We start from the raw sequence: 19,251 nt of genomic DNA on the forward strand, positions 1-19,251 counted from the left end.
GAGGATAAATTCGAACAACAACTAGGTGCCCCCCATCCCGGCCATGCGCCCGCACGGACTGCTCTGCCCTTCGGGAACACCCCCCCGCGGGGAGCCAAGGCTTCGCTTGCTCTCGACCCCCTTTCCTCCTTGTTTTGGGGTTGTTTTGTTGTTTTGTTTTTTTTTCCTTTTTCTCACCCATCATTCTCCACGGAGAGAGGGAGCCGGAGGAAGCCCCGCCCCCCCCTCCTCTGAGGAGCGTGGGTGGTGGGGAGGGGGAACCGCCATCTGTCCGTAAGGGTGTAGGTAAAAAGTGTTGCTCTCTGTTTCATCTTCCCACCTGTTGGCTTCATAGTTGGGCTGGGATGCAGGCAGGGCTTGGAGGACCAGGATGCCGCGCCATCCGGGGTTGAGCTTGCTGGCATCACGTGCCCACTCGCCAGCCGGATGGATGCCTGCCGGCACTTCAATATTTATAATAAGCCGAAATCTAGTTAGTGGTGCTTGAATCCCTGTACTGTAAAGCTGGTCTTTCAATTCAGGCTCTTTTCCCAAGAGGTTGAGAGGTGGGCATCGCGGAGGATCCCCCGCTGGTCCCGTCTGCCGGCCCCGGTGGCCTGCAGTGAGCAAGCAGATGTCCCCATTGGAAAGCCATCAGCCCGCTCTTGTTAGCAGCCCTCGCCATGTCTTCCTTCCCCGCGACAGGTTTTCCTCCTCAATAGGCGAAAGCACAAACACCGGCGTCATCGCGTCTCGGGGCATTCATTTTTGGGGTACCCTAAGGGAGCTGGGCTCTGTTGTGCCCTCTCTGCTAATCCCAGCAGGAGCTGGGCTCCTGGGGATGCTCTGGAGTTGGAGAGGTGTCCCTGGCAGAGCTCAGATGGCCTCAGGACTGGTGGGAGGGTGGCTCCGTGGCAACCCAGGACGGAGGAGCAGGATGCCCCCGTTTCTTGTCAGAATCAGCCCAGAATAGTGCCTTAACAATTCGAATAAACCCCTGATCGGTGGGTGAGCTCCAGGTTGGGTCCCATTGCAAGGTTTAAAGCTAAAGCAAGACCACATTCAGCCTGATGACAATGTCCCATCCTCCAGCTCATTGCCCGCATCCCTCTTCCAAGCTTTACCTCTCCCTTTGGAGTTGGCAGCTGTTGCCCTGCCCTGGTTTGGGGGGACCAGAGGAGGCCAGTGAGGGCTGTGGTGGGTTTGGTGATGCCCCGCAGCTTTCGTTAGTGCTTCTCCAACCATGTTGTTCTTGATGAAGTTGAGCTGGTCTTTGGCTTCAGTTATTCAGGCTGGCTTCATGCTGGCAGAGGAGGAGAAGAGGAAGGCTTTGCTGTTGACTTTTTGTTGGATGCTGTGCTCCAAGCTGGGTCTCTTGCTGCTGTGCTCTGAGCCGGGGTGCCATGCATTGGCCTGACCATGGCTGTGTGGTCTCCCTGGCCACTAAAGTGTCCCCTTTGGGGTCGGGGAGAGCTGGAAGCACTGCAGGGTCTGCTGAGCATCCAGCAGGGGCAGAGAGGTGCCAGCCAAGAGGTGGGGTCCGTTGCAGCTGATGCCTTGCTCCCAAGGATGCGTGCGGACGTGGGTCAGGTCACAGAGGAGGTGGTGAGCAGGGCTGTTGGTAGGCAAGAAGGAAGAGAGGACATTAAGCAGCCTGCAGGAGCCCTTTCCCATTTACACCTCAGTCTGGGCAATAGCGGGGTGCTGGGGACTGATCCACAGCTGGCTCTGAAAGAAGTCTTGGTGCCTCATCTCCTGGACCAAATCAGCAAAGCACTTGGGCAGTGTTGAGGCTGTCCCTGCAGAGGCAGGAGGATTCAGCCACATGCTCAGGGGGGTTTGCTGACTGGGGACATCCAGGAGTGGTATTCTGATAAGGATGGGACGAGGGATTACTCGCTGTTCTCCTGAGTGCTGTTTGAGGTGACGGGTTAGGAGACTGGTGTCCCCTCCTGCTGAGTGGTTCCTCCCCATACCTGACATCTCCAGGAAGCTGGCTGCTCTTGTGGATGTTGGCATGATGGAGCAACAAATTGCTTTTCATCCTCATGTTGGCTGGGATCCTGCAGATCCCCAGCACTGCAGTCACTACCAGCGAGCTCTCATCTCCATCTGCTTTGAGCAAAGGGAGGATGCCATGGCAGAGCTGCCTTGCCATATTGACCTTCTTGGATGGGTACCAAAGGCTTTTCTGCTGTCCTTCCTCCATGACCCTGGGGCTTATTGGGGTGGTGCAAAGCCTTCTCAACACGCACCTGTGAGGGATGTGGGCATTCAGCTCTTGGGCCCATTGGCTTTCTGAAGGGACCATTACCCAGACTGGAAGACTGCTTTAGAGAAGCCTTCAGTGATACCCTTGGAGGTGGTGGAGGGTCTCAGTAGAGTGGTCCATGCTGTCTCCTCCTCCGCTGCCTCCCAGACCCCCTTCCCTTGGTCTCCCTTACATTTCTTTCCCCTCACACAGCCTTGACATGGGATGGGAGTACTGCACACTGAGGAAGATTCACCTTGCCTGTAGGATCTTCTGTGATGGAGCCTATCAGCCTGCCTGGCTGGTAGACTTCTCCCCCCAAGCAAACTCCCACGCCGACACATGCTCCCTTGTATCTGGAGGTGGCTTTCCCTGTCCCTGTCCCAGTTCATCCTCTCCTGATGAGGACCTGTCCCGCTTGGATACCACTGCGAGATGAGAGCTCCTTATTGAGGCTAGAAGCCCAGCAGAAAGCCCAGCGACTGATCCCAGCCACGTTCAATCTCATTCAAGAGTCTGGCCTGAGAGCCACTCGGAGACGTCGAGATGTGACCATGCACACAGCACTTTGGAGAACCAGATCCCTGCTGCTCCCTCCCCTCTCCAAGGCCTGGGCAGTTCCCAGGAGTCCTACATGGCCTCCGAGCCCTTTTGTCTACACCCTTACTTGGCCCCGATGTGTATCTTCATGTCTGGTTTTCGTTAACGTACTAAGAGTTTAAACGAGTCACTCCCGCAGTGTCTCATCCCGCATCCATCCCAGTCAGCCCTGTTGGCACCCGTTGGGTTAGATGGGGCGGAGGCGGAGGAGTTGGGTCCGTTGTTTTCAAGCTTTTTGTATTTTATTTTAATTTTTTTTTAATTTTTTTTTTTTGTTTAACTCTTGCACCTTAATCTCTCACATCCCTTCTTCAACAGACCGCGAGGGTGGAGAGGGGCTTGATTTCCATTATGCAGTTCATGAATATGCCGCAACACAACGTTCAGCTGACAACTCTGCCCACGCGCCTAACCCCAGACCTCTCTGGGTTTGAATTTTTTTTTCCCCCCATCATTTGAACTCTGGGGAGGGAGGGATTCACGTGGGGAGGGTCATTTTTGGTTTATATATCCCAGGAGCCTGGTAGCACACACCAGTTAGCCTCATAATGTCTATGAGGCACGGCTGGCCCTTCGGACCACAGCCATAACCCCAGCGCGGTGGGAAGGTGACGGTGGATGGATGGCCGGCGGGTGGGAACGGCTGTGACAGTGCAATAGAGACGAGCGTCCGCTGCTAGACAACTCCGTTGATTAAACTCTTGGTTTGCCTGAAGTCGAGAAGGAAGGATGGATGGACAGACGCCCTTTGTTCACACAGACGGAGAGAGCTTCCCCACACGCAGCCCTGCCTAGTGACGTGCAACCACGACGGGAGTTGGGTGAAACTTGCAAAGGAAGAAAATAATAATTCAACAAAAGGAAAAAAATAGGAATAAGAACAACCTCGGTAGCATGGAACTTGAAGGAAATGAATGAAACCCCAAGCACTTGCCTCAAAACTGGTTTCTCATGCCTGATGTTCAGCTCTGTATTATTTTATGGCATTCAGTATCGGTTGCCCAAACATGCCAAGTTAAGAGTGTATCGGTGGCTCTACTAGTGTGAACAAACTAAATGAAGCACTTTATTCTGTATAGATAAGGGAAGGCGGGGAGGGGAGGGGAAGCTTGGATGCTTTTCGGAAGCGTCTTAAGTAATGTTCTAGGAAATGTATTATTATTATTATTACTTTTTTTTTTTATGACCATGTGTAATCAATATACGTTTATCTTTAACTCCAAGTACAGCAGTTACTCTCTTTGGGATGGTGTGATGAGAGGGAGGCTGAGATGGTCGGGTTTGTGCATCAGCATGGGGCCAACTGGGGCAAGTCACCACCTACCACAGGAATGGGCGAGCCTTGCTTTGTTGACGGCCCTATTATTGGCCAATGTCTGGGAGGTCCCAAGAGGTGCATCAAAGCTGCCTTCCAGGGCACAGCTCAGAGTCAGCCTTGGCATCAAGGGCCCAACATGCATCCCCATCCCAAACCATCTTCTGCCTGGGGGTGCTGAGGCTGCTCTCTGGGCCACCCACGAGCAAGACGAGTCACGGTAGGCTGTTTTGGGTTGTCCCTAGAGGCCAGTTCCTTGGCCGTGCTTTGAAACCTGCTTTTGGCCTCTCACCAAGGCACGTCAGGGGTTGCTGAGCCCTGAAAGTGGTGAGAGGTCAGAATTGGGCCTTTCCACTGCGTTCTCCCAGTCTGGAAGTGTTACGACTGTTACCAAAGAGGTTGCAAGTGGAAGGACTGAATCAATAAACAATTTGTCTTTTATAAAAGAAAACCTAAAGCTCCACCACTGTCTTTGTTACCTTAGTTTTGCCTCTCTTTTTTTTTTTTTAAGTCTCTTTTCAGGCAATTGTGTGAGGAGTCAGAGCGCAGCAGGATGGGCTTCCCATGGCATGTTCACCGCTGGCATTGCTTCACACGTATAACCTTTGCGTTGGGTTTGGTGGGAGGTGTGTGCATATGTGTGAGACAACTGGACTGCTGTGGGGCCAACAAGAAAACAGCTTTTCAGGGAAGGGTGATGAGGGGATGGAAGGAGGGGCCTGGTGAGGGCTGAGCTCCTGGGTCCTACTGGCTCCATGAGATCTGTGTGAGCTATGAACTGGGGCTCCCTGAGTTCCTCTCTAAGCAATGGAGAAACCAAGGAGCCCATCCAAAAGCACCCAGTGCCTTCATTGATGTAAAATGGAGTGGTGGGAACCTCGCCAGCTACCGTCAGCGGTGCTATTGGGAAGCTAATGGAAGAAGAGATGATTTTCCCCCACCCTTGGGATGTACCTACACCTTTGCTGCTGCCATCGCCCGAAGAAGATACCCGTGGAGGGACCTGTGCCACTGGAACTCTGTGCACCTGAGCTGGGAAAACACCAGGCAGCAGCGAGCAGTGATGCTTCTCTGAGTATTTACATTGGCATTTCTTATCTGTGATTGCCTTTGGACTGAAGCAGCCTCTTGGCAAGGTCGTAGTGAATCTCTCTAGGCCAGACTTTTGCTTGGTGATGTGCAATTTTCCTGCCTTCCTTGGGCCAACGCTGGCTTGTACACATTGAGATTTGGCCCTCGTTGCTCAAGTGATGGGATATTTCAAGCTCTTTTGTGTCCTTTTATACAACAGCTATTTTTGCTTTTATGGTTTCTTGCCCTCTGCCAGCAACAGCATCTCCCACAGCTCTATAATGGGTGTGAACCACACAGGACCACTAAGGTCCTATTAACCGTATTCCCAACGGACAGTTGTGAGGTGAGTGACCAAAGATGGGGACCAGCCATTATCAAGGAACCACACTGTAACAACCTGCTGAGGCTCAGCAACATTCCCGTTGACTTCAAAGGGCTCAGATTTGCCCCGGGAGAGCCAAGCAACGTGGCAGCGGGTATATGGGGATTAACCCTCTCTTTGGACCAAGTGCCGACAGCTTTCCATTCTGTGTCTGGCAAGAAGACCTGAACCAAAGCTGTTGCTTTCCCATCCCAAGCAGGAGGTGGTACCCTTCTACCACAATAAATGACTTTTTTAAAAAATTATTATTCTATGCATGGATTATTTTTTTTTCTTCTTCTTCTTTTTTTTTTTTTTTTTTTTTTCTTTTCTGCCACAAGCTATTTTAGATTTGGTAGATTCATCTTCAATTAGCTTGGGAGCCGTCCACAGGAATTTCTGCAGAACTGGGTAGAAGGTGAATTTTTTTTTTTTGCAGTACATTTTTCACACATTTGATTGTTTAAAAGGTTTTTGTTGCCTTTTTTTTTTTTTTAAGCTATTTTGTGCAAGCCAGTCACCTTGAATTTATTTTTCTTGTGAAAATGTTTCATTACTGTTCTGATGGGATTGTCCTCTAAGGAGATTATCCTGTAACTTTTTAAATCCTTGAAATGAAACCAGGACAAGAGTCTGGTTCCTTTATTCATGCTAAACTGTCTTTCCTTCCGAACATGTATTAGTTTCTCCATGACTACATTTTGAGTTATACGAATCAGTTCAGGTATGATTCTTGATGCCATAATTTTTGATACCATGATTTTCATGCCACTTTGAGGGTAATATTTTTCAACGTTTGTGTTTCTTCTTTTTTGTTGTTGATTATCATCCCTGTTCATGATATGATGAGATCATTGAGGCATCCAGTTTCCTTCTTGCCCTAGGTAAGCTTCTAGTCCTCATATCTATGGAGAATAGCCGTAAGGCTGTGAATGCTAAAGCTTTGGCTCTCAAATGGGGGAAAATAAGAAGAATAAAAGCTGGGGCTGTGCGAGGGCTCTCCATGGGGCTCGTTTGCTGTGAGTGTTCATTGCAGCTGTTGCTTAGTCCTTGTGTTTGGTTGCTGTGGACATTCAGTTACAGCTCTATCAACATGCAAACCCAGGATTTCTTTTGAAATAGCCTAATAGTTTATTTTTAAATAAACCACTGGTCAGATGGTGTGGGCATCAGGAGATTTTTGCTCTAGCAGATCTTTGTTCTGCTGCCAGTACAGTCATGTTTCTAGCAAAACACCATTATGGATAACTTTAAAAAAAATACGCATTTTTCCACAGTAGGAAGCTCTTTTTGAGCCAAACACATCTGAGGTCTCCATGTACTTAGCAAACAAGAATACTCTTACAAAAAAAAAAAAAAGTTCAGAACATTAAAAATAAGAGAAACAGCATAAATATAAAACCTTTCCCTGAAAAACCAGCACTTGTCTAACCATAGGTGAGGACATTGTGATCTGTGATTGAAGATGAGGAGGCCAAAAGGCTGGAGGTGGGTGCACATGGCCCTCCCTGTCTATCTCTCCACCCTTTCCTACCCTACTACTCACATGACTCTTCCCCTCCTGCAGACCTTAGCTCCTGGCATCTCTTCAGTCCAAAGTCAAGGTGGAGGCAAAGAACTAACACTATTTTCTTTTCATTACAACTTCCAAAGCATTTCTGCTGCCCACGGTCACATGCTCTTTTAACTGTCACATCCCAACAACGCTCATCACCCAGGAACTCATCAAAGTTCCCACAAGTCTCTCCTGTACCACTTGACTTTTGCCCTTTCTTTCCCTCTCCAAGGTGGGCTGTAGTACCACAGCTATCTTAGGTGGGGAAACACTTTATGGACACCCTTCCCTGTGGAACATCAGCTTAGTCCCTTGGGACCCCCCTTCTGCCTCCACTCCTGCTTGGGGAGGTTCAACAGCAGTTGAGAAGACGGGGAAAAATACAGAGAAAGAAGCAGAACAAGATTATGAGCTGCTTCTCCTGCCTTCTGAGACCGGAACAACACATTGCTCTGTGCTTCTCCATCTACCCCAGCTCCCTGCAGGCGCCAGATCCCTTCTCTGTCTTGTGAGCATCTTCACGTTTCCATAGGGCTTCAAGATAATTTCCCCCTTTCCCATTTAACTAAGTAAAAAGGTACCAATAACAGATGCAATGTCCTACACGGTATCCAGCAGCCACATCTGCACTGATAAGCGTGGCCTCACCTCCTCCCATCCCTCTTTGCCCCAGACCCCCATGGAAAAAAAAATACATCACGCCTCGCTACATCTTTGTCAAGCGCAAAACATTGAGGCGCACGGGAAGGAAAGTGGCACCAGAGGCGTACTGGATCTCCCGGAGGACCCCTTCCCACTTCTTCTGCTCTTCATCGTATCTGGGGAGAGACAGACAGACAGCTGCAGTGAGGAAAGTGTCTCCTCTCCCTCGCTTCAGCTGGTCTCCATAGTGGTGGGAGCTCTGGTGCATGGTGCAATGTCCCACAGACATCATTTGGCCACAAGGTATCTGTGGGAGCTGCATGGGCACCTTCAGCCTTGGTGTGCTGTGGTTTGCAGCGCCAGGCTAGGGAACATGGATATCAGTGTGTGGTCTGGCAGGGGGTGTGTCTATTTTTCCACCGGGAAGTGGGTCGATGGCACCAAGATTGAAATTCTGTGGTGAAGGCCAGCAGGTGCCTGCTGAGGGTGCTCTAGAGCCACAGACGTGAAGGACAGGAGGAGCTAACGCTATATTAGCAGCCATCAGAAAGTGCTCTCTGCCCACTTCTCTGCCCGCACCTAAGACAACCTGATTTCCAGCCCGAGCACTGGCTTTTCCCAGGGAGAGCATGCGTTGCACAAACACTGCTTCACACCAAAGAGGAGGTCTGAGATCAGCTCCAGGCAAAATGTCAATGCAGCAACAAAGCTAAAGGAGCATATTTTCCCTGGTACGTTGCTATATGAGGCTGGGAGAGATCACTGAATCACTCAAAATGCCCTCCAGCGCAGGACAGTGCAAACTTCTCACCCAGAGACCCTGGGCTGAGCCTGCAGCCTTGTGCTGGGGTAACAACATTCCATCTCATGCTGAAGGCATCAAGAAAGACAGAGACTATCTGTTCCCTCAGTGGCTCTCACTACCATCCCTCCCATGTTCCCTTGGACAGCCCCAGGGAAGATCATCACCTCCAAACGTCATTCAGCTCCGTTGGTACCAGCTCTCCTGACTCCGTCTCCACCGTGGCAAACCCTCCGAGCAGGTAGAGCACCCCAGACAGGCTCACCAGGCTGACCGAGCTGCGCTCCTGTGGGAACTCAGTGAAGGTGTCCCACCTGCCACATTGAGAGAGGGGACATGTTAAGGTACCCTGCTTACCCCCACGCTGAGGCTGGCCTTGAATCAGGAATCAACAACTGAATCAGCTGGTGACGGGTTAACCTGTGTAGGTCTACATGGGGTGAGATCATGCACTGACTGTTGTTAGAGATATCTGTTTCCATCATCATAGCGCAACTTCATTTTGCATTGAGTAGATGAACTGTGAAGCCCACCTGGCATGCACGAGCAGGTCCCAGCGGTGGAATCACAGCTACAAGACCCACCCTATGTCAGATAGTCTATTGCGTTGGGTGAAGCTGCCAAGATGAAGCTACAGCCCTGCAGGGAACCTAAGGGCTACACCAGTTGGTGAAACTGCTTTGAAGGTGATCCTGAGATGATCCACAGCCCAACTGCAGTGGTTTCAGTGATGTCCAGCTGTCTGAGTAATACAGACTGGGAGGGACTGGTATCGGGAGTGGCAAGCAAACCCCAGAATAGTTGAAGGTTGCTTAATGTACACCTACAGCTGCTCCTTGTGCATCTATACCCCCAGGGTGTGCTCAGGTACATACTTGTTGGTGGCAATGTCATACACTTCCACCGAGTTGGTCAAGCCGGAGTCTGTCACGCCAGCAGCCACATAGATTTTGTCCTTGTGCACAGTGGCTCCAAACAGGGACCGGGCAGTTTTCATGGGAGCCAGCTCCTTCCACTCGAACTTGGATGGGTTGTAGACACACATCTTCTTCAGGCACTTCCTAGAGAAAGAGGAGAAAGAGAAGGAGCCCTGATCACCTGCTGAGGAGCAGCTTTGCACTGTAGGGAACGGAGAATGACTGCTGGGAAGAATGTGGGATCTCTAGAAAGGATTTTGCTCCTCCACATCGGCATGAGTGCCTGTGCTTGGGTGTACACCCAAGGATGCGCATGCCTGGAGAAGCCATTTGTGTGTACAACGTATCCCCTCCTGTTATGCCTGCTTTGGATAGGAGTCCCAAAAGCTCGACACTGTGCTCACACAGCTGGATACGGGTCCACGTAGCTAAGTGCCTCTCAGGACCTCGCACACAGCCATCAGGCTGTCTTGCAGTGCTGCTGATCCAACTTGATGTTATGAAATATCATCAATTCCTGTGTCCCTGGGACAAGGTAAGGTGCGTGAATGTATGCACACTCACACTTTCCAGACCATAATCCTTTCAGAGCAGGACCTGGCTTTGCAGGATTATGGCATGTTTGCTCTGCAAACAATCCCACTTCTGGCTTGCAAAGAAATTGCTTCAATGGTCCCCAAGAGAGGCTTTTTCTCCTGAGCTCATCTCCTGCAGGAGGGCAGGGTGGGGTTGGGTTTGATGAAGTTTTTCACTCCTATTGCAAATACCCATCTGGGTTTTACTACTAGGACCATGCTGCTCCACAGGTCCAAGATAGGAGACCCTCAATGTGAAGGGTCCATGTCTGTGCAATATTTATTTATTGTGAGTAAAGGGGATGAGATATTCCCTCTCCTGCATGGACAGTGCCATCTCCTTGATCTCCCTGTAGGAATTCTAGCAGCTTGGAGTCACAGAGGTGAACTGAGAGGGAAAGATCTACATCTCACACCCCATCCGAGCCTCCTTAACCCATAGCGTCCAGGTTGGGGAGGTATCAACTCGTGCTCCGTGCTCCCACTAGTTTGGGGGATGACTCCCCCTATTTCTCTTGCTTTTTGACTTACTTGTCACTTCCTTTGCCACCAATGACATAGACGAGGTCCTTGTGCGATACCACTGCATGGCCATAGACTGCGTAGGGAAGGGAATCGGCTTCACCCCACTTGAAGGACCTGGATCAGAGAAAGATGGGAAGCAAAAGGATTTGTCGCTTTCTAGGTGAGGCCTAGAGTACGTGACACTCTCCAGACCTAGAGGTGAGCACAGATCCCAACTCAGTTTCAAAATTATGAAGTTTTCAGTGAGATAGGGCTCATCCAGTAAGTTTTGTGATCCTAAAAATAGGGGGAGAGTAAAACAGCAGAATGTTTATACTAATATGTGTTATTTTCTGTAGCATCCCCTGCTCTTGGGCTTTGTGCATACACAGCCCCTCTTCTCCCAGGACCTCACCTCATTTACAATTGTTTCCAGCTAGACACAGATGAGACAGAGATTTCTGCATTATGTGAAAAATTAAATCCAATACGACTCAGGGGTGCAAGATCATGAGGACAAATTTCTTTTTTGGCCATCACCTTCCACTGTGAGGTGCAATGGTTGGCCAACACTCAGAAAGGACCCACGGTTGGGTATATCCGTATTTTGTAGTGCAGGGCTGCATTGAAGGCTCTGAGCTAGTTCCAGGGCAGCTGAGCTGAGGATATAGCTATAAGGCTTTGCAAACCACAAACTGGTACTCAAATAGGGCTGACAAATTTCTCAAGAGATGCCTGTTCATGTCCATGTGGCTTAGGCTCCTCCCCAGTTTTCATACATGTAGGATGTAGCCCCCAAGACCTGCTCTTTATTTTACCTGAGAACTGAGATGTCTGAGCTCTGAGTGCTTTCTACTTCCCAGTCACTCTGGGTAAATATTTGGTCCCACAGACCAGCAGTTTGCCCTCTCCAGCTTTGTTACAGTTGAAGTCTTGACCTAATACTAGAAATGACATGGCCTTGGGCAACCTGGTCTAGTGGGAGGTGTCCCTTACTATGGCAGGGGGGTTGGAACTCGATCATCTTCAAGGTCCTTTCCAACCTAAACCGTTCTATGATTCTGTGATTCTATGAAATACAGGTGGGGCTGATCACATCTCTACCAGCTTCAAATCGGTGTTCAAAGCACCCCCTGAGCACTCAGCGGGGCCAGACACGTACTTTCCCAGAGTGTGCAGGGAAAGATAAATGCCCCATTCTGTGGGAATGAAACTGGTTTCAAAACTCTGCCTATAAAACAGACTTTGAAGCACACACATCTATAGACCAAGCAAAAGCTCGTTAACTCCTACTGTTCTGCCTCTTTGGGGCAGAGACGAGTGGTCTTTGGATGTTCCTGCCTCCTGTGAGCTGAACAGGATGGTGCCTTCTAATAAAGCTCATGACATATCATGGGTCAGAGCCCATCGTGCAAAAATAATTGTATATTAAGCCTGATATCTGTCAGAGTGGGCCATTCAGTGCCACATCTGAACACATTCAAAACAGACTTTCCTCTCCAAAGCCACTCCTGGTGAGACCGTGGTAAAGGTCACTGAACAACCAAACTGATGGGTGAGCAGAAGGAAAAACTCCCCATGCTCCTTGGTACAGGTCTCCTGTGAACATCTGCTAAGTTTGGTCTCTGATAACATAATATCCCCATTACGGCTTCCATCTCCTGGAGGTTCAATTACAATAAACAGAGCAGCTGGAGACAGACAGCTCAGAGCCCCAGGGTACAGTTTGAGACAGTCCCAATGGTCCCAGCATCTACATGGAGAGTTAGAGCCCTGTGTCCAAAACCTTTCAGTCCCTGGAGAGCTGGAGTCATTTTGCACAGCAGCTTTTTCACCTTCTCCTGTCAATCACCTCCCGCCCCACGCTCACACGTAAACACTTACAGCCGATCATAGCACAGGACTGAATCCAAGGTCTTTTCTCCCTCTTTCAGTTCTTTCCCTCCAACCACAAAAATGGAGTTTTCTGCCTCTCCCAGGCCAAAGAGACAGCGAGGGGAGGGCAGGGGGGGCATGCCCAGCCAGTCTGCATCCAGATGGTCATACTGAAAGGAAACACATGGTCATTAGTGTGCGCTCACAAGGCCCATTTGCTTTGCAAAAACCAGGGTCCAGAGGCTGAGGGCGAAGTCCGTTCCTATGTGCAGCTTCATCACCCCAGTAGGCACTTTCTGCAACGTCAGTCTCTGTCTGTGCCTTACCATCTGGTGCAGGAGGGGGGATCTTAGTGCAAATCCAAGTCATATACCATATGGCGTATGTTTTGTCACAAGGCTTAAGAGCAAAGATGCACCAGCAGTTCTGCTCTGTGCACCAAAGCCTTGACTTGAAACAATCTTGGTCATCTTCAGATGAGAGAGTCTCATGTTGGACCTCTAACGTGGGACTGGAGGAGCTGCAGCACTTCAATCTTAGAAATTTTGCCTGAACCTCTTCCGCTATAGCACACGCCACAGTATTTCATCCTGATATTTTCCAGCTCTGCCAGGTAACAGTGTGCTGTTGGCTGTGTTGGCTGCACAGCTCGATCCTCTGAGCACCTTCTTCTCTGACCAATTCTTCTTCTTTCTGGCAAACGATCAGTTAACTGCGTGCCTCATCTGCTTCTCAAGATACTGTTGTTCCATATCACCTCAGTGCATGTAAGAGTTCATGAGATGAAACGTGTGTGTGTGTATCTGCATAAAGGTCATTTACACAATGACCATCTACCAAACACAGTACAACACAACTGAGGTGGTGCTGCAAAGCCCAGAGCTCCTCTTGCTGACCAAAGTGTGCCGAACCCATCTGATAGAATGGAGAAACTGATCCATACAGTGCTCCTAGATCAGATGATAGCCAAATCCTTGCAGACCCTTGGATGTCTGTAGATCAAGGCATTGCCTCATCTCCCACCAGAAAAAGAATACATGAAAGGTTATGAGGCTGGGGGCTCTCTGGGCACCATGGCTCGACAGGAACTGTAAACTGGGACAAAAAAAATTTAATGTAGCTCGGTCGCAGAGGAGGGACTTCATGGGTTAACCCCAGAGTGATGTCTTGCAGCCAGTTTGGTGGGACTGTGCAAGATGAAGCTGTGATGCATCATTGCCTGAAGCCATGTTTACTATGGGCTTGGGCCAAAGAGCTTCAGCTTGCTGGGTTGCCTCCAAAGACTCGGCCTCAGCTGGGTGCCTGTGGTTATTGTCTCTTTGTAAGCTGTGGTCCACATATGTGTTATTTATAGTGCGAGCCCGAGCAGCTCAGTCACCAGGATAGTTCCTGCTTCTTGATGGATTCAGCATTGTTTTCAAGTCATAAATCTTAGAAGTGACAAATAAAGGATACCCATTTCCATCTGAAATGTCAATGGAATCATTTTGTTCCTGCCAAAATTTGCAAGGCCTCTGGGATTTATCAGCATTTTTATATTTTGGTGCCTGTCCTTAAGTCTAAACTATCCCTGACCTAATTCTCCTGGCCTCAGCAGGAGTAATGTGAAATCAGGGAGGCCAGAAATAGAGTCAGAAAGTGTAAGATGCTGCTGCACTGACGCGGTGATTCAAGGGTCCATCATACAGCAGCCTGTCTACATCTGTGTGAAGTTTCAGCTGAAAAAAAGGCTTAAAGGACTCTCTTAGTCATACAGAAACCGTGTGCTATGGAATGGCACTGATGGCAATAAACTACACCTTTGCAAACTGATGGCACCTTCCAGCCCTGGGACTTGTCTGCACCTCCTATGCACGAGTGTCACAGTGAAGGGACCTCTGTCCCCTTCTTGTGGGGAAGCAGCTAAAAATGGTGCCCACATGATGAGCTGTTTGCAGCTTAGAATCACAGAATAATTTAGGTTGAAGGGACCTCCAAAGGGCTTTCATCCAGCCCCCATGCTCAAGCAGGTGCAGCTTTGGAGTTAAAGCAGGTTGCCACGGCTTTGTGTAGTCTAAGGACTCCAAGGATGGAGGTTTTGTGACCCCTCTGGACCCCTGCTCCAGTACTCCACAACCTCCATTGGGAAGGCTTTCTTTGCAGCTAACTGAAGTTTCCTTTACTGCAACTCCTGGCCATTGCTTCTTGTCTTATCTTTGTGCAAATCCCAGAAGAATCTGGATCCCTCTTCTGTGTCCCCTCCTATTAGGGAGCTGCAGAAACCAACAAGATCCTCCTTTCCCCTTCTCCAGGCTCATCAGACCCAGCTCAGCCTCTCCTTGTACCTCCCGTTCTCCAGCCCTGACCATCGTGGTGGCCTCAGCTACATTCATTGCAGTACCTCAATGTCTCCCTTGTACTGGGGAGCCCCAGACTGGACACAGAATCCAGATGTGGTCTCACAAGTCTACGATGAAAGGGGAAAAAGAATCACTTCCTTTGACCTGCTTCTGCAGTTGTGCTGAAACAGCCCAGGACATGGTGGACCTCCACTGCTGCTCAAGTCCTGGCCAGCAGCCAGGCTGGTGGAGCGTTGATCTTTAGACATACATTTGGGTTGAATACAAAGCAGCCCTTCTACCTGCTCTGCGCAGGTAAGTGATGGAGCTGGCCACAGCCGCTGTCGTCATCTGTTGTCCAGTGTGAAGGGTTATATCTCACATAGCATTTCCCCCGGCACTCCCACTGCCTTCCCCCTCCAGCCTGCTTCCCAGGGCTGTGGTTTCTTCCTATACATATACCTCTGGAGTACTGTGCCCAGTTCTGGGCTCCCCAGTTCAAGAAGGACAGGGAACTGCTGGAGAGGGTCCAGCAAAGGGCTACAAAGATGATGAGGGGACTGGAGCATCTTTCTGATGAGGAAATGTTGAGGGATTTCGGGGTTTTTAGTCTGGAGAAGAGAAGACTGAGGGGGAATCTTATTAATGCTTATAAATACTTAAAGGGAGGGTGCCAAGGAGATGGGAACAGTCTTTTTTCAGTGGTGCCCAGTGACAGGACAAGAGGTAACGGGCACAAACTTGAACATAGGAAGTTCCATCTCAACATGAAGATGGACTTCTTTCCTGTGAGGGTGGTAGAGCACTGGCACAGGCTGCACAGAGAGGTGGGGGAGTCTCCCACTATGGAGACATTCCAAACCCGCCTGGACGCCGTCCTGTGCAACTACTGTAGGTGACCCTGCTCTGGCGGGGGAGTTGGACTAGATGATCTCCAGAGGTCCCTTCCAACCCTGACCATACTGTGATTCTGTGATTCACGTGGGCTGCATTGGCTCCAAAGCTTGATCCTTTCCAGGTGAGGACAAACATGGTCCCTGCACACATGGTGCAGCTGTACAGACCTACCCATGCAATGACACAATGACACATAAAAGGCTGTATGTCTCAGCTTGGGAACTACCCTGACTTTATCCTTTCTGTCTGGACATATTACTGTTTCCTTCCAGAAGATATGCGAGCCAATGGGGGAAGAACAAAAGGATTTCTGGGTATCGGAGGACAGGAAGGGTAGGCGCCTTGCGTTAGCTGTCTACAGGGAAGGTGCTCTTGGGTTACAGCCCAGGACAGGGCTCAGATTGCCTGTGCGCAGCTTGATCTGATCACAACTTTGGTTACTGCTGAGTTAGAACTGTTATTTTTCTTGTGGAGGATCCCAAAAGACATCACACCATAGTTTCCCCTGCACTTAACAGAAATGGCCAGGGAGTCTGAGCTGGACCTGGCACACCTCCAGGGGCAAGAAATGAGGCACATATTGGTAGGAAGGGACATAACCTGTGTCCTTGGAGTGTTTGTTCTGTGGCTGCTGGTGGTCCCTTTGTTGGCACCTGGCAGAGCCACCCCCGGGTTTTGCTGGGGGTTTGTAACCAGGGAACATAAAAGATGCAAAGCTGAACCCAGACCTGATGCCACTAACCTTCCAGTTAGGGTGCCCTATGGCAGCCAGGGCTGCACCAAATACACTGTTCAACGGAGTCCTCTATTCATGATTTGGATCAGGAAGGGTTATTCCTGTTACCTACCCCTTCAAGTCTCCTTCCTCAGTGACTAGAACCCTCCCTCAGTGGGATCTGCCTTAAAAATATAGGGAGAAGAATCTCTAGTAAAACAACTCATATGTTTCATCTTCATTTACAACTTCCTTTTAACATCACATGACAATGTATATTACTAGCACCACATGGAAGCTAAAGACTGGTGATGCTCCAAAATGGTCAAAGAAACAAAATAAAGATAAAGTTAGTACCTGTAGGAAGTAGGAACTCATGGGATCTTCTTTGCTGTCCTCGTTGTAGTACAGTCCTCCAACAATGAAGATCTGATTCTCTTTGGTCACCAGACTAATGTGGTTCTTTGGGATTTGAGTAGACATGGAGGCAAAATAGCACTCGTTGGCAGTGGGATCATAGGCCACTGCTCCACTGTCGCTCACCATGAAAATAAGGTCCTGGAGGAACATTCCAAAGCGCATTGTGTCATTTAAGATCCCTGGGAGAGCATCCTCCTCCGTATCTTCCTCCTCATCTACTGCTCCATTGACAACATTGTCTTTTGCTTGCTTTTCACTGCTTTTCTTCACTTTCTTCTTCTTCACCACAGTGAATTTGCCCTTCTGGGCATCTTTCACCATCTGCAGTTTCTTCAGCAACTCTGGGCTGGACTTTACCATGGCGTGCTTTTCCACGTGGTCCTTGATGTAGTCGTTGGGCATGAGGCGGAAGCGGATGCTTTCAAAGATGACAGGCAAGGCCTTCTGCCGGGTCTCAAGGTCCTTGGTCCCCACCCACTTCATCACTACTTCGAAGACGGTCTCTTCTTTCTCAATGTTGAGGGAGTCGCTGGAGATGATTGCAATAAGCTCATCGGGGGAGAGCTGGTAGAATTCCTCATCCCGAGAGACCAGCGCAAAGCGATCACAAATGAAATCCCGAGCTGCCACGGCCAGCCGGGCACAATCAAGCATCAAGCCCAGCCTGAAGATAGCCAAGCAGTTGCTGAGACAGAGACGCTTCTGCAAGAAGGACACACAGACGGTGAAGATGGAGGGGATCTGGAACATGTTGGCCACGGAGAAGATGTCCTGCACATTCTGCTCTGTGATCTCCAGCTCGGAGGTGTAGATATAATGGAGGATTTTGCCCATGACATCCGGATCAACATCTTCCAAACTGACCTCCCTCTTCTTGCTCTCTTCCATGTCCGAGAGGAACATCGCTCGAAAATATGGGCTGCAAGCTGCCAGCACCAGCCGATGGCAGGGAAACTCCTTCCCCTTGACTTTTAAGACACAATCCAGAAACTTATTGTGGTCCAACATGTCTTTGAGTCCATCCTGGAGGAGAGTTTGCTGGTAGAGACGCAATTCTTCCACTTGATCAAAAGGCAAACCCATGGTGAAGAGGAATAGCTCCTTTTTTTTCCTGATCTTTCTTTTAAATATATATATTTATGAATATATCTATACCTGAGCCCCTGGTAAAGAAACTCACTCCAAGCAGGGCTCGTGGGTCTCCCTTGCTTCCAGACCGTCAGCACACTGGGAATGTGAAGCGCCTGCTACTATCGCAGCTGTCTGTGTACTTCAGTTTCCAGCGTAGGGCTTTATATATAGCCGCAGCGTTACAAAGCTTAGGGAATCCATACTGGAGCATGTGTAAGCCGATCACCCTTTAATATGACACACTGGACAAGGAGGAAGGGAGGGGGCCGGGGGAACAGCTGTACTTCCAGCCTCGATGCTTCAGGAAGGGTCTGTCAGCCCATGAGTCACGGCAGGGGGTGATGGGGAGCAGGGGCTTTTGCTGCCATCCCATGACAGGAGACGCGTGCAACCCACCAGCTCAGCCGCCGTGCTTGGGGAACAGCCTCCCGATGAATCAAACATCCCAATCTGCCTTCTGGGTCATGAACAGCAAGGGCTGGGACCTTCTCCTGACACCGTTAAACCGACTGCTCTGAAACTGCTAAACCTTTTGCTGTGCTAAAAATAGACCGTGAAGTCAAAGCTGGAAAGATGCATAAGGGAGCATCTTATGTGGGCTCTGTGGCATCCCCGACTCCAGCCAGCTCGCTCCCAGGGCGGCTTTTCTGCGCAGGTTTGTCCTTTATTCTCCTCTGGAATCAGTTTTCAGAGATCTGGAATGGGGTGGAAAATGAAGACCGAGCTCTTTATTTCCACCCCTGTATGGGTTATGAGACCTCGGCTGGAAGTTACTCAAGTCTCACTAAAGGGGGAGGCTCGAGGAGCCTGGGCAAGGGATGGCTCTGCTTTGTCTGCAGTACGTGCATGGCCCCCACTGGCACAGTCCCTGAACACCTCATCATGAATAAATCCATCTTCTCAACATCTTGGTGACAGAAAGAGGGTCTGAGGCAGAAAAGAAGTAGACAGCGCAACGGTGGACTTCAACTCATACATCAGGACATCTAAACACAGGTATCTTCTTGTGAGTTGAGTGTCTTCTGCTAAGGTCTACCGAGATTCACCACCCCCATGTTGAAGTCTAGATCTGCAGCAGGACTACTTGCCTGGCCTTGAGCTGGTGCTCCAGAAAGACTGAGATGTCCAGCAGGTCTAGGAAGCCTCATGGGGCCTCAAATAGCCGGTCCAGGTCAAGCTCTTCTTATGGAGCACATGAAGAAGCAAATTAGTTTCAACAGACATGGATGAGCAGAGTAGCTATAATTATTTATACCTACAGTAAAATTTATAAATGAATCTGTTTTATTTTATCTCTGTTACTATGGACCCTCTGGGCTG

At 49.6% G+C, this 19,251-nt stretch overlaps 1 protein-coding gene across 1 annotated transcript; it reads right to left on the bottom strand.

The window, feature by feature from the left end:
• Positions 1 to 7,841: 7,841 nt before the first annotated feature.
• KLHL40 (kelch-like family member 40) lies at positions 7,842 to 17,883 on the bottom strand. Its single transcript, XM_009880492.1, has 6 exons — positions 16,738 to 17,883; positions 12,460 to 12,620; positions 10,603 to 10,710; positions 9,455 to 9,640; positions 8,747 to 8,893; positions 7,842 to 7,953 (listed from the first exon to the last, which is right to left on the bottom strand). The coding sequence occupies exons 1-6, from the start codon at positions 17,881 to 17,883 to the stop codon at positions 7,842 to 7,844; spliced, it is 1,860 nt and encodes a 619-aa protein (XP_009878794.1).
• Positions 17,884 to 19,251: the final 1,368 nt, after the last annotated feature.

This window comes from Charadrius vociferus, unplaced genomic scaffold (assembly GCF_000708025.1).
Source record: "Charadrius vociferus isolate BGI_N301 unplaced genomic scaffold, ASM70802v2 scaffold12, whole genome shotgun sequence".
Lineage (NCBI taxonomy): Eukaryota > Metazoa > Chordata > Aves > Charadriiformes > Charadriidae > Charadrius > Charadrius vociferus.

Bases quoted from the DNA above. Each gene is read 5' to 3' on its own strand.
- KLHL40 (XM_009880492.1), bottom strand. From the start codon at position 17,883: ATGGGTTTGCCTTTTGATCAAGTGGAAGAATTGCGTCTCTACCAGCAA. The intron at 12,621-16,737 runs GTACTAACTTTA...GTTTCCTTTCAG, and splicing joins TGAGTTCCTACTTCCTACAG to TATGACCATCTGGATGCAGA. The intron at 9,641-10,602 runs GTAAGTCAAAAA...CTCTTTCTCTAG, and splicing joins GGTGGCAAAGGAAGTGACAA to GAAGTGCCTGAAGAAGATGT.